The 15371-nt window shown below is 37.7% G+C and overlaps 1 protein-coding gene across 1 annotated transcript in view; it reads left to right on the top strand.

The window, feature by feature from the left end:
- Positions 1-15371, top strand: part of mmm (missing minor mitochondria) — a 375927-nt gene that overhangs the window by 328290 nt on the left and 32266 nt on the right. The window contains exon 13 of the mRNA XM_090411202.1: positions 7027-7118. Within this exon, the coding sequence (XP_090267328.1) occupies positions 7027-7118 (92 nt within the window). The remainder of the gene's footprint in view (positions 1-7026; positions 7119-15371) is intronic.

The raw sequence follows: 15371 nt of genomic DNA, 5'->3' as shown, positions 1-15371 counted from the left end.
ACATTTAAAATTGTAAATTCTATTTGAGGAAAAGCCTTGCAACGGCAGTTATTTAAATTACAGGCAGATGATGATAGAGAACTTCTGTTGTACGATAATGTTTGCTCGCTCAACAGAAGTCAGTTTTTTAGAAGATTTCTTGTACTAATTAACAATATAAAAAATTTTCTTGATGAAAAAGAAGATATTTATTCACAATTGAGTGATAAAAAATGGTACACTTATCATTTTTAGTAGATTTCTGTCCAAAATTAAGCAATTTAAATTTAGAGTTATGAGGTAGAGATAAAAATTTAATTGACATGTTAAGTTCAATAAAAAATTTCCAACAATACTTACTTTTATTATAGAAAAATATAAATGACCACGAATTTAGACATCTCCCATATTTATTAAAATTTTTTGAACAAAATCAAAAAATGCTTCCCTATGATTTAAAAGAGTTTATTCGTGAAATAGAATTAGTTGAGGAAGAAATAAATTCAAGATTTAAAGAGTTTAATAAAACTGAAATGATTATATCTTTTATCAATAATCCATTTCAAGAAAATTTGAACATCACAGAAATTTCAAATAAAATTAGTGGGCTGTTTAATATAAACCAAGCTGAAGTAGAACTTGAGATAATAAACATTCAGAATAGTTTACATTTAAAATCAATAAATAATGAAGTCATTTGGAAGTATATGCACATGAAAAATTCCCCATATTAACTGATATTGCATGAAAAATTCTGTCGTGTTTCGGATCGACATACTTGTCAGAATCCGCTTTTTCAAATATAACCGTCATAAAAAATCTATTAAGAAACCAAATTACAAATGATCATTTGGATGATTGTCTGCGATTGGCCACTTCTTCATATCAACTTGACTATGAAAATATTTCGAGGTTCAAACAATGCCAAATTTCACATTAACTTTTTTTTTTTAATCAACCAGCATTTCCTGTAACTTGGGACTTTGTAATCAATCTGTTGTTTTTTCTGACTTTGGTTTTCCAAAACAGAGAAATGAATATATTATTCCAATAATTTTTAAATACACAAATAAAGTTTTTAGTTGTGTATTTTTTTTAATTGTTTATTTTTAGTTGTTTATTTGCACGTAATCAGATATCAGGTTGGGGGAACGTGATCTATGTAGATCACCTAATAACTTATTATTATTATTAACATTCAGGCCTCCATAGAGTCAAAAGACTCATCATGAGAGGTCCTTTCTAAGAAACACAAGACTCATCGAGGGAGGTCCCTCCTAGGAAACACAAAGTCTATCATACGACTCCTTAAATGCATTGACCATTTGCGCCCTCACCACTCCATCAGGCAATGCATTCCATGGTTCAACCACCCGCCATGCAAAGAAACCACTCCTCACCCTCTTTCTCACAGTTTCCTTTTGTAACTTCCAGGGATGGTCCCTTGTCATGACTCCTTTCTGCTGTTCAACCAAGCAAAAGAACTCCCCAGTGTCAACTCTGTAACCACCTCTCAACAGTTTAAAAGTCTCAATCATATCACCTCTCCTTCTTCTATCCACCAAACTCTGCAGTCCACACTCCCTCAGCCAATCCTCATAACTAACATTGTACAGTCCCGACACTATCTTTGTTATCCGCCTTTGTACCCTTTCCACAGTTAATTTATCCCCTTCAAATCCTGGGGACCAGATCTGAGAACAATAATCTAAGCGTGGTCTGATCAGAGTCTTTTTATAGAAATTTATAGAAACTTTTTATAGAAATGTAGCTCGCATAGTAAAAAAGGTTGAACACCACTGTCCTAGATGAATCTTTGACTCCATTGGATCTTGGGATAATGATAATAATAAAACCCTCTACAAGATTATTTCCTTTTTTTTTTACAGCTCTTGTGTAATGATGTTGCTAATCCATTTAACTCCCAACAAATTATTCCCTAATCTAGACTTTAGAGATAAATTTACTTGAATTTTTTTTTTTTTCAGCAGAAATTTTTATCTGGAGTCAAAAGGTTTCTTTTGTATTAGTTTTTGTTCTTCAGTCCTGTGATCTTTATTTAATCTCACTCTGTTTAAGTCTTGTACAGTATTTGGTTTGTCTGTTAATATATAATTATTTCATTCTTGTGATTTACATTTGGGTGTTTCCAACAGACAAATGGAAATAACAGTCAGTTTTCTTCATTTACAAAAAAAAAAATAAATAAATAATCTTGCATTGTTCATAATGACTCAAGCTTCAAGATGTTCTAAAATCAGTACCACGAAAACTGAATTTTTGAAGTGGGATGAAGATAATGTCTGGAATTTCAATCAAAAAGCAATTTTGTCTTGTTTCTTGGAAGAAAGAGCTTACTTCTTTCACCCCTACTTTTGATAATGCTATAATCATTAATCAAAATCAGTGTTCTCTTTTTAGATTGACTTTCACATCACCTATCATGGCACAAGCATACTATATCCATAGCTTTCTCATCCTGCTTTCTCATCCTCCAAAATGTGCAGTATTCTTTTTTTTTGTTCAAACACTGTTTCCCTCCTGCAAGGCTCCAAACAATTTATAAATCCTAGTCAGCTTGATCTTACAATACTGTTGTCATATCTAGGATGATTCATTCTAAAGCTCCCTAAGAATACTCAACTATATCCAGAAAAGTGCAATCTGCTTAATAGATAATCCCTCTTTCACAGACTCCCTCCATTCAATTTTTTACTGATACTGTTTCTGCATTATGTCACTTTTGTCAATATTTTTATGGGCACTGCTCCACTGAACTACTCCCACCATTTCTCAGCTTCCTTTCACTTATCAAAGAAAACAAACAACTACTGGTCAACATCCATAACGGATTATCTCCAATCTTAATCAAACCAATTTCTCATCATCTTTCATTTCATCTACCTATGGTCTTTGGAACATCTCTCCAATACAATTTCCAGTTCTTCAAAAACCCATCAGCAGATTCCTTTATTTTTCCTACCCACTTACCCCCCCCCCCCCAGTGCTGTTGTATTATAGGTTTGTTCTCAAATGTGTAGGGTTGATGTATATGTATAAACAGTCAATAAGAGTTTAGTTTCCTTTATGTTATTATGTTAATGTTTGGAAGTTCCACTATGCTTGAAATGAATGAGGAATCTAGTCTCAGGTAAAATAATATTGAATGGGGTAATCAATTCAGGATGTAAAGGTTGTTGGGGCCCAAGGGGATGCTGTAGTTTCTATATACTCATGCTGGTAGCATCAGGAATAAGAAGGAGAGGTTTTGGGCATTAGCAAGACTTCACTAACATTTTATTTTTTATTTTTATTTTTTAATTTTTTTATGGAGCCCATCCACGAGAGATTGATCAACCTGTAGTACATCAGTACCGTAGATGGGTGATAAGGAACTTATTCACAGTTGATTTAAAAAGCTGTGGATTATTCCTTGGGAAACACGTGGTGAAAAACTGTTCCAGAGGGCAGCAGTGAAAGGAATAAATGAAGATGAGAAAAGTGTTCTGTGGGTTTGGAGTTAAACTGTGATAGGGTCTAGTTAGCAGCACAGCATTTGGACAGATTTGCAAGAGGATGGTGGAATTATTGGTGTCAATTCTGATGAACAGTGGCCATAGAAATATTTATAGAGGATATAGGCTGCAGAGACTGAATGCCTATTAGGTCATCAATAAACCTAACTGCTCTTTTTAGTATAGAATCCAGTATTTTCATGGATCTCTTAGGGGCACCACCCCAGATATGAGAGCAGTATTCAATGATCAGTTGGATTTGTAATTTGTATAGGGTTAAGTGCTGCTTAGAGTTAAACACCTTGAGTAAAAGAGAAAGCCTAATTTTTTGGATGCAGAGGAGGCAATAGTTGTGATATATTTGGGCCAAGAGAGATTAGAGTTATTCTGAGAAGGGGAATCTCATCTTAAATAGAGATTTGAATATCAAGGGTAAGATCGGAAGAACAGGGTTCTCTTTTGTGGGAAATAATGCAGAATGGTGTTTTGCTGACATTGAAGTTGATAATGTTATTGAAACCCCTATTGATGAATGCTTTGAAGATCGGAATTTAAGGTAGTAGAGGTAAGATTTCTGGAAGCTGTGGTGGTTTGCACTTTACAGGATTTGACAAACGAAAAGGTGGAGTGTAATGTGCTGTTATCAGTAAAACTGTGTACTGAATTGGCAGTTAGCTGGAGCAGATCATTTATGTATAGAAGATAGTTGTCTAGATAGAAGATAAGGAGCCATCCGCCATCACTTGAAGTGAGCATCCAGCCAGAAAGCTAGTTACCCAATTGCAGAAGTCAATAAGGGTAGACCAAATAATGGGAGTTTTCCTCATAGGCCTTTGTGCCAAACTTGATCAAAAGCTTTAGAGACATCAAGAGAAACCACTTGAGATTCACCAAACCTTTCCAAGGTGTTTGTCTAGAGATGGGTGACATAGGTTAGTAGATCCCCTGTTGATCGACTGTGACAGAGTTCATACTATCAGTTATTTCTTAGATGAGTCTTCAAGGTTTTGGCCATTTATGGTTCTTTTGGTTACTTTAGAAAGAATTGAGATGAGAGTAATTGGACAGTAGTTTGAAGGTAAGGATTTGTAACCCTTCTTAGGAATATGTTGTATGTATGGGCTTTTCCACACTGCAAGATAGATAGATAACCAGTGGAATAAGAAAGTGTAAAAAGGTGGCATAAAGTGAGAGCCATCTCTGGGGAATAGACCTTTAGAACAATCAGGGCCAGGAGATTTTTTGGTATCCAGTTTGAGCAAAATTTTTCTGATCTCTTTCTGGTGAGAAATTAAATGTGGCATTGAGTGTTGAATGTTTTGGAGAGCATTTATCATGATCAGCTATGCAAGAGTTGAAGTAGGAAGCCAGGAAGTTGGCATTTTCTATGGGTGATGATGTAATAGTGGAGGGAGTAGAGTTGCGCAGAAGTTACATCCAATAGTTGTAACTAGAGCCCAGAAGGCGTGGCTGCCATTTGGGCAGGATGCAAATTTCTTCAAAATCAGTTTTCAATGTGATGATAATTTTCTTGCAGCTATTCTGGAATTTGGTGTAGGTTGTATAGGAAGATGGAATTTTGGATGCAAGCCAGTTGGTATGCCTGACTCGTTCTTTTGTACAACAGCCTTGGCACACCTGTGAGAAAACCAAGGTTTAGATAGGGGGACAAGAAATGATGATGTAGTGGGGAATAAATGTATCCATTTCGATGAGTATTATTTTGGTGATTCTTTATGCACATAGGTTTGATTCAGGTAACCAGAAACAAGGATTAGAAGTCACAAAGATTGTCTTGCTTGGCTCTCTGGTAATGCCATACATGGATGCAAGTGTTTGTGTATGTGCTGCTCCATGGGGGAAAGAGATCTGCACTACATTGTGGTTTGAGTGGCCTAGAGGGCAGGCAACATTCACAAGTGTACTTAGAAAGGTCACTGGTGAGGAGGAGAAGGTCCAGAGTGTTTGGAGAGTGGTTGAGATTGTCTGGCATTCTGGTAGGAATGTGGCCAATCTGTGTGACATCATTTGAGATTGCAAGTGTCAGCCTCTCTACCTGCTTGATCTGTGAAGTTGGAAGCAGGTAGCCAGCTGGTGTTATGGAGAGTTGAATCTGAAGAAAATCAACATTTAAGGAATGGTGATTAACGACTTTGCAAGGGATTATCAGAGTGAAAATGATAATGCTTAGCATTATACACACCCAAAAGGATGTGTGCTTTGCATTATCAGAAGATGGTTTCAGGACTGTACAATGTTAGTTATGAGGATCGTCTGAGAGAATGTGGACTGCAGGGTTTGGTGGATAGAAGGAGGAGAGGTGATATGATCGAGACTTTTAAACTGTTGAGAGGTGGTTACAGGGTTGACACTGGGAAGTTCTTTCGCTTGGTTGAACAGCGGGAAGGAGTGATGACAAGGGGGCCATCCCTGGAAGTTACGAAAGGAAACTGTGAACAAGAGGGTGAGGAATGGTTTCTTTGCATGGAGGGTGGTTGAACCATGGAATGCATCGCCTGATAGAGTGGTGAGAGCAAGAACGGTCAATGAGGTTAAGGAGTGGTATGATAGACTTTGTTTCCTAGGAGGGACCGCCCACAATGAGTCTTGATAGACTGTGTTTCTTAGGAAGGACCTCCTGCAATGAGTCTTTTGACTCCGTGGAGTCTTGAATAATAATAATTATTATTATGAGATACTAAGGCAATTAATGTGAAGTCATTAGCCTCTATATACAAGTAACCCAGTCATAAAGATACATCATGCACAATCATTGTTTGTTTGAACTGTACTCCAGGGAAAAAGCCATGGATCTGGGGATAGTTATAGAGAGTTGAAATTTTAAGGGCATATTGCTAAAATAGCCAGGGTAACTCATAGCATTACTTGGTTATTGAAGAACACACTAAGCAGAGATAGGAGAGTTACCATTCCTGTTTATAAACTCTTGATACAACCATATCTAGATTACTGTGCTTAGGTCTCATCACCTGGATTTCTTGGGGATGAAGAAGTGGTGGAGAAGATCCAAAAGTGAGTAACCAAGATGGTGAATGCTCCCTATGAGAATAGATTGAGGATTTGTGGATTGCAAAAGTCGGTTGATAGGTGAAGTGGGGGGGGGGGTGATAGAAACATATTATTTAAAGGATTTTATAGGACTGATGCAGGGGAAATGTTTCGGCTCTGACTGGGGGGGGGGGGGTAGAACAAGAGATCATCACTGGAAAAATGAGTAGGATTGTAGTTAGCAAGAGCGTGAGGATTAGATTTTTCTCTTGAACAGTGGCGAATGAATGGAATAGGTTGCTGAGTTGTGAGTGCTCTGCCTGTTAATGGTTTCAAGGACAGGTATGATAGATATTGTATTGATAGTTTTGGTCTCCCATTATGAGTCTTAGGACTCCATAGAAGTACTAGTGTAATAATAATAATAAAAGTGTGAAATATTATTTGTGTTTTAAAATATTCATATTTTAATATAAGCATTGCAAATTTTTTTTTTATTTATTTTTATTTTTTGTTATTGCAGAAACTAGTCAAGTTTTGGCAGTAGGTGAAGCAAATGGTACATTACATCTTTTCTCAGTGCCGGAGATCATGCGTGAATCTCAACCTGATGAGGTATAAACTGAAACATCTGCACAGGCATAGCCAATATTCTTAGCAAGATTAATGATACTGCATGTAGTTGTTAATTTTCTCTCTCTCTATATATATATATGTACTATTTCTGTAGTGAAATTCTGATAGCTATTAGCATGGCAGGCACTTAATTTCACATTTTTTATATGTTAGACAGTAAATTATTTAAAATAATTGAAATAGCAATAATTTAAGATCCAAGCATTCTCAGATGAGAATGCTTGGATCTTAAGAAATGACAAAATTACAGATGAGTAACATCATTTTTATATGAAAAATTTAAAAAATATAAACAAAGTGTCAAAAACCAAGCACTGTTTCGTAGTACAGAAAACAACAATCCTTATTCTGTGCTCTCAAGCCTGCTAAATGCTTAACTATTAAACCTGAATGATTTATATTTTATTTTCAGTTTAAAATTCTTTTAAACCAAGTCATTTATATTTCTGTTGATAAAAATAATAATTTTTAAGACTTTAAACTTCTCACTATTGAGATAATGAAGCCAGCCAGACCCTCCTCCTGACTTATTTTGACCATTTTCTTTATTATTATTATTATTATTATTATTATTATTAAACAAGACCTCATGGAGTCAAAGACTCATCTAGGAGGTCCTTTTATTTCACACACATCTCATCATACTGTGTCTTAAACACGTTCAAACTCCTTGCAGACACCACACTCTCAGGCAAGGCATTCCAATCACTCGCAACTCTGCACGATAAAAACCAGCCTCTCACTCCCCTACTCACACCCTCTTTATACAGTTTCCAGGGATGACCGCTGGTTCTCCTCTGATCTCCCACTATTCTCTGTAGAACTTCTCCACCATTGATCCTATAGCAACCCCTTACCAACTTGTAGGTCTCTATCATATCTCCACTCTTCCTTCTCTCCACTAGACTCTGCAAATTACATCTTTTCAATCTTTCCTCATACTCAACATTCTAGAGGCCAGAAACTACCTTAGTCAGTCGCCTTTGGACCCTTTCCAACATCTCTTCATCCTTCTGAAAACCAGGTGACCAAATCTGGACATAATAGTCCATGTGTGGCCTAATCAAAGCTTTATACAACGGAACAAGAATCTCCCTACTTCTACACGTCAGTGTCCTCCACATCATTCCCAGAAGCCTTTGTGTTGTCTTCACAATTTTGGCAATGTGTCCCCTAAATTTCAGATCCTTATCCACTATCACCCCCAGGTATCTTATTTCCTCTACCTCCAACAATATATTCTCACCAAGCATAAATTCTGCATCCCATCTTTGTTTTCCAAATTTTAAAACCTTACGTTTTGCAACATTGAACTCACATCCCCCATTTCCATGCCCAATCACTCAGTTTATTCAAGTCAATCTTCTTGTAAGGCCACAACATCTTCACTACTCTTTATGGTTCATCCCAACTTTGCATCATCTGCAAACAACTGAATATCTCCATCCAAATCTTTGCCAATATCATTAATATACAAGTTAAATAGTAATGGCCCTAAAACAGACCCCTGAGGCACTCCACTAGTGACTTTCCTTTTCCTGGATATTGCACCCCCATACACAACTTGTTGATACCTATCAGATAGCCAGTCTCCAATCCAATGCACTAATCTAATATCCAACCCCATCTGCTCTAGTTTGGCTATCAACTTATCATGAGGTACTCTATCAAAAGCTTTTGCGAAATCCAAGTATATTACTGTGTATCCCTCTCCTCTGTCCAAGGAAGCAGTCACCTTATTGTAATAAGTAAGTAGATTACTAAAACATGACCTCCCTTTAACAAATCCATACTGTCCATCAAAGATTATATCATTGTTGTCAACCCAACTCTGGATCCTAGTTCTCACAAGCTTCTCCAACAACTTAACCACAACACCTGACACACAGATACGCCTATAGTTTGATGCTTGAGTTCGATCACCTCCTTTATGAAGTGGCACAATCTTGCCCTCCTTCCACTCTTTAGGAACTTGACCAAATGCAAGACTCGTATTGGTCAAGGCAGGTGTCAACTCTCTGGCACATTCCTTCAGAATACGTGGTGATATATTATCAAGTCCCACAGCCTTATTTACATCTAGTTTACTCAATTCCCCAAACACCTCTTGCTCATTTACAGTCAGTCTCTCCTCCCCATCATCAACTGCTCTTAATCTCTCCATGAAGTCACATTCACAAGATTGAAAGACCATTTCCTCCAATCAATGTCATCCTTCCATAATCATTCTTTCCTTTGCTGGCTACGTATCGAAAGAACTCCCTAGGATTCTTTTTGGCTTCATTAGCTAACTGCTGTTCATACCTCTCTTTAGCTACTCTCACCAACCAAGTCACCCTCCTTGCCTGGTCTTTGTAGATCTCATGAAATTGGTTACTTCCACTTCTCTTATGCTGCCTCCACAATGTCATTTTTCTCTGTATTGTATGCTTAATCTCTTTATTCATCCATCTCACACCTACCTTATTTAACCTTCTCACCCATGGTATACATTTAGACATTGCATCTACTAAACAGTTTTTGAAAATCCCCCAAGCTGCATTGATTTCTTTTCCAGCTAACTCTTCATTCCATGCTACACCTGCAAGCTGTCTCCTGAGCTCTTCATAATCACTCCCCTTGTAGTTCCACACATACCCTTTTTTCACAGGGGTCATTGCACTGCTGGCAACCACCCAGGTAATCACCTCATGGTCACTTTCACCAATTGGTGGATGATTTGACACCTCATTGATAATTACATCCTCCGATGAGATGATCAAATCCAAGACCCTTAATCCTCGTGTGCCCTCTGTTACATACTGTCTGAGATAGTTATCCCTCAAAAACTCAAAAATCTCATTTTCTTTACTTCCAGTTGCTATCTCTTCATTCCAGTCTATATTGCCATAATCAAAATCACCCATAATGATTACCCTTTTCTTATTTGCTTGGCTTATTGGACTATACATTTCACTATCACCACCATCCACATTACCAGGTCTATAACAACATCCCACCAAGTATTTGATTCTATTCACCTCTATCTCACACCACTGGCACTATTTCCCTCTTGCATCTCTACCTTGTATGGACATAACTCTTTCTCTATCATCAATAGCACTCCCCCTCCCTTTTTATCCCTTCTATCCTCACGAAACACATCATACCTTTTCATCTCTATTCCTGTCAGGATGTCGTCCTCATCTAACCATGTCTCACTTATTCCGACAATCTCTGGGTACACAGACGCAATTAGTTCAACCATTTCATCTGCCTTGTTTCTTACACTTCTAGCATTGATATACAAACACAACTCATTTCTGGATCTACAGCTAGTTCCACTGATACCACTCACTCGATGTTATCTCTCCATGCTGGACTGGGGCCATTTCCTTTTCTGCTTCTTCATTTTAGAACCCTTTGCAATTCTATCTGTTTCCTCTTGATCCCTGATCCCATTACTTTCCTGCCTACACATGCTCTCACCTCCTTGTGGAGCATCCACCTTTCTCACGCTGTGTACCCCTGTCCACCCTGAGCCTCCCCGTTTCCCTGCTCCTCTTGCACACTCATTCTCTATTTTTCTATACTCATACCACTCACTTCCCCATTCATTTCCACTTCTTCAATCTCTCCTGTCTTACTCTCCTGCTCTTCCACATCACTCCCCTCTCGATCTGATTCAGTCTCTCTATTCACTTCTTTACTTTCCAGTAGCAGTCTCTCCAAGCGACTCACACCATAACCACTCAAATGCAGTCCATCGCTCCATACAGCTCACTTCGTCCCTCTAACTCATTCCACACATTAACAAACTGTTCTCCCATCTCCTCACACATTTCAGCCAGAATATCATTCATAATCCTTGCTCTCCACCTCATTTCACCACAATCATACCTAGGCAACGGCAACACACTGACTACCCTTCCTGTCACACTATTCTCTTTTATCTTTCCAAGCAGTCTCCTGACATTCATTTTGACATGCTCTTTGTTCTCTCTCAAATCATTTGTACCAATTAATACAATTAACTCTTTTGCTCGCTCCCACCTCATATTCAATACCTCAATCACTCTACTCATTTTACCGCCTGGAAAACATACCTTGTGCATTTTATCCTCTAGCACACCTTTAATAATGGAATCGCCATACAACGCCACTCGCTCATCTTTCATTAGCTCTTTCATGCCATCATGATTTATTTTAATAGTTTTGACCTGAATTCTCTTAATTTCATTCTGCATCCATTTCATTTCTTGCTTCATCCAATCCAATTCACCTTCCGAACCTCGCAACACATTCTCTCTATCATTAAATCTTTCTAACTCTCGATCCCCCTCTTCTCACTTTCCCTCTCATTCATCCTTCTTTGTTTCCGTACTTTCGGTCCAACATACGTCCAACTTTCACTATCATTCTTCTCACGTTCACATTCATTTATCTTTCTTTGTTTCCGTACTTTCAGACTAACATGCGTCCATCTTTCGCTATCATTCTTCTCACTTTTACTGTCGTTCATCTTTCTTTGGTTCAGTACTTTCGTTCCAACATGCGTCCAACTTTCGCCATCATTCATTCTTTTTTCGCTATCATTTATTCTTTCGATTTTTTTTACTTGCGATTTCTGCATCACGCCATTTCTACTTTCATTCGTTCTCTCAATTTCGTCTCTTTCCGTCTCACTTTCATCCCTTTTAACCTCCATTACGGTTGTCAAATCGCTCTTTTTCTTTTTTCCTGATTTTTTAACATTTTTTCGCCTGTCTTTCTCACCATCCTTCTCTTTCAAACGTGCACTCGCGACACAATCAGTACTAGCACTTTCTGTCATCAATTTCATATTCGCATTCATCAGTTCCTCGTTCAGGTCACACTTCGCACACACACCCTTCTTCCATCCACATTAAACATCCACAAATCATTTATGTAATTGAAGGAATACATATAACAGACCTCACTCTTAACGAAATGACTGAAATCTAAATTAAAATCATGGAATGACAATGACGCAGCCATTTTTTTTTTTTTTTTTCTCTGCAGGTTACTAGGTCTAATAATAACGATTCCGTAATTTAGTTTAGGCAAGAAAAAAAACCCACACTATTAATATCGGTAGCATACAACGTTTACAGCTGCTCTTACTTAAACAATTACACATATATACTTAATTATTCCTAGTAAAACTTATCTGAATCAGGAGCTGTTCAAATCGCATCCGCAGCGCTTGGCCCATTAGCACCCTCTCTAGGATTCTTTTTAGCTTCATTAGCTAACTGCTGTTCATACCTCTCTTTAGCTACTCTTACCAACCAAGTCACCCTCCTTGCCTGGTCTTTGTAGACCTCATGAAATGAGGTCTACTTTTATAATTGAAAACAAAAAATAGCAAGCAAAACATTCAGCCTGTTTGTTTTCGTTGCAGGCTCAACCAAAATTGTAACACAATTATGTTTTATTGAAATCTTGGTCAGCATTTTTGTATTTTTTTTACAATACAAACCATTTGCACACCTTCATCATCCTTTTAGAATTATTCAGAAGTATACATATATGGCAAATGCCACATTTGTCAGACATATATCTATTGTATAGACACACATATACATATATATTGTACTATATGAAACATTGAGGTTTCATTATTGACCATTTGAAATATCCCTCTTTTCTGATGGCTCTATCAATTTCCATGAAGTGTGGTCACTTCCCACCTGATATCCATTGTTATCAGTACATTTTGAGTGTAATTGTCCCTTTTCTAATTTTCTGTGAATTTTGGCATCTCCTTTTGGTTTTTCCCACATGCATCGGTTTTATTTGTGTGCAACCAATCATAGAGGACAAGGCTCAATTACCAGTTGTTATGGACAGAATACATGGAAATAGTTTTGCCATCAATTTTTACATTACTGTCAGGAAATCCCAAATTCACATAAAACAAAAGATTTATGCCAAATCTTGTCTCTTTGATAAGATGAATTGAACAAATGAAGGAGAAATGATCCTTGAATAATACTAAACTCTTATCTATGCAAATATTTTCAAAGCAGGTAAACACTTTACTTTTACTTTACTAAAAATTTTCCACTTGAACAAAGGACTGCCAGTACAATTTCTTTTTGCTGTTGGTGGATCATTATTTGCACTTTCATCATCATAAGAGTTTCAGGAAAATCATAATTTTAAATATCACTTAATTCTGAAAGTCTTCTTCTTCCTAACATGGGTTTTAGGGAACATGGCCCATTCCAGTCTCTTGCCATCTCTTTCTTGGTCTTCTGATTCTTCTTTTTCCACTTATTTTGTAGATGCCACCAATTGGCATCTACTATAGTAGATGCCACCAATGCACCTTGCTACAGACTGTCTAAACAGCTGGCCAACTCTCTGACCCCCCTCATTGGAAGGTCCACTTCCTATATAAAAAACTCGACCCACTTTAAAGCCCTCATAGAAAATTTAACCCTGAACAAAGCAGACATATTGGTAAGCATTGATATCTCCTCTTTGTTTACTAACATTCCCTTAACAGACACCTTATCTCTCTTACAAAAAGTTTTCCCTTCTGACATCTTAGATCTCTTTTCCTTTTCCATTAACTCTGGGTATTTTTCTTGGAAGAACAAAATCTACAAGCAGATAGAGGGAACTGCCATGGGTTCCCCCCTCTCTCTCTCCTCCCCTTGCTAATTTCTATATGGAAGATTTTGAAAAACGAGCCATAGACTCAGCCCCACTCAAACCTTCTATCTGGCTAAGATATGTAGATGATGTGTTCTCTATTTGGCCTCATGGCCCAGACACATTAGACTCCTTCCTCAGTCATCTCAATAGCCTACATCCAAGAATCCAGTTTACTATGGAAAAGGGAAAGAACAATTGTTTACCCTTCCTAGACACCTTAGTCACACGGCTGCCTAATGATACACTTGCCTTCACTATATACAGAAAACCCACACACACACAGGCAGATACATTCACAAACTCTCACACCACCATCCCTCTCAACAATATGGCATAATTAAAACTCTTACCAAGAGAGCCCAATCTTTGTTCCAGTGGAACCGCCCTCACTACTGAGCTTAACTACATACACAACACTTTCCTCTCCAATGGCTACAGTGATCACAGTATCAAAAAAATAATTAGTTCCTCTCCCATTCCCGGTCCTTCTCGTCAACAAGAATTTAAAAATGCCATGACCATACCCTACATCCGTGGCACATCCAAAAAAATAGCCAAGATTCTAAAAAAGTACAACCTACACACAGCATATAAACCCCACCGCAAACTTACTACCCTTATCTGTTCTACAAAAGATCAGCTCCCTTCTCTCTCTCTGCCTGGAGTTTACAAAGTACCCTGTTCCTGTAAGCTGGCATACTTTGGACAGACAGGCAGATCAGCATCCATCTGCCTAGAGGAACACTAGTCTTACATCTGTAAACACAACTATGGTCATTCAGGCTTGGCTGACCATGTCTTGGACACACCCACAGAGTATCATGGAAGAAACCACCATGCTCCATCACAGCAAATTCAAGAAAGAGAGAATATTCTTAGAAGCAGCAGCAGCTCTTAGAAATCAACCAAATCTTAATAAATACGGTTGCATTAAGCTTCTGAAAATTTGGGAAACACTCATCCCCAGAGATCCTACTTTATATTCCAGGCCACCCACAACCGCCCTTAGAGGGCGCTCCACCTAGATAGGACTTTAGTGTCACCCACGTGGTTGGGCTTAGTATTGTATGATATTTGTGTTATGTTACATTAGTTATTTTTGTAATCCCCATAGATGTCCTAGTGACTAGGACGAAATATAGGAAGTATTAAATTCTTTTTAATCCTTTCTGAGTGTTGTAAAAAATCCATTAAACCTCCAACATTATGTCTTCACAGCACTTAAGCCTCTATACACGAACTTAGTATCACCTCTGGATCTGGCTCCTACTGATGAGGCTCACTAAAGATTGAAACCGGTCTGGATAGTGACTCTTCCCATAATGCATAGCATTATACATACCCATAATGATATGTTTGCGTTATGGGATACTAAGGCAAGTGATGTGAAGTCATTAGCTTCTATGTACTGTTGCCCTAGTCCTGATTATATTTCAGGTGCAAACTTTGTTTGCTTATACTTGGATAAAGGATTAAACCAAGTATATAATTTCTTGGTATCTTTAATTTAGGGTGACACTTTTGCTTCACAGAAATGCATACAGAACATGCAAGTTGAAACCACTA

Source organism: Typopeltis vanoorti, chromosome 21, assembly GCF_054136105.1.
Source record: "Typopeltis vanoorti isolate ZY-2024b chromosome 21, IOZ_Tvanoo_1.0, whole genome shotgun sequence".
NCBI lineage: Eukaryota > Metazoa > Arthropoda > Arachnida > Uropygi > Thelyphonidae > Typopeltis > Typopeltis vanoorti.
Note: the sequence above shows the minus strand (reverse complement) of the source record. Positions and strands in the feature narration are given on the sequence as shown.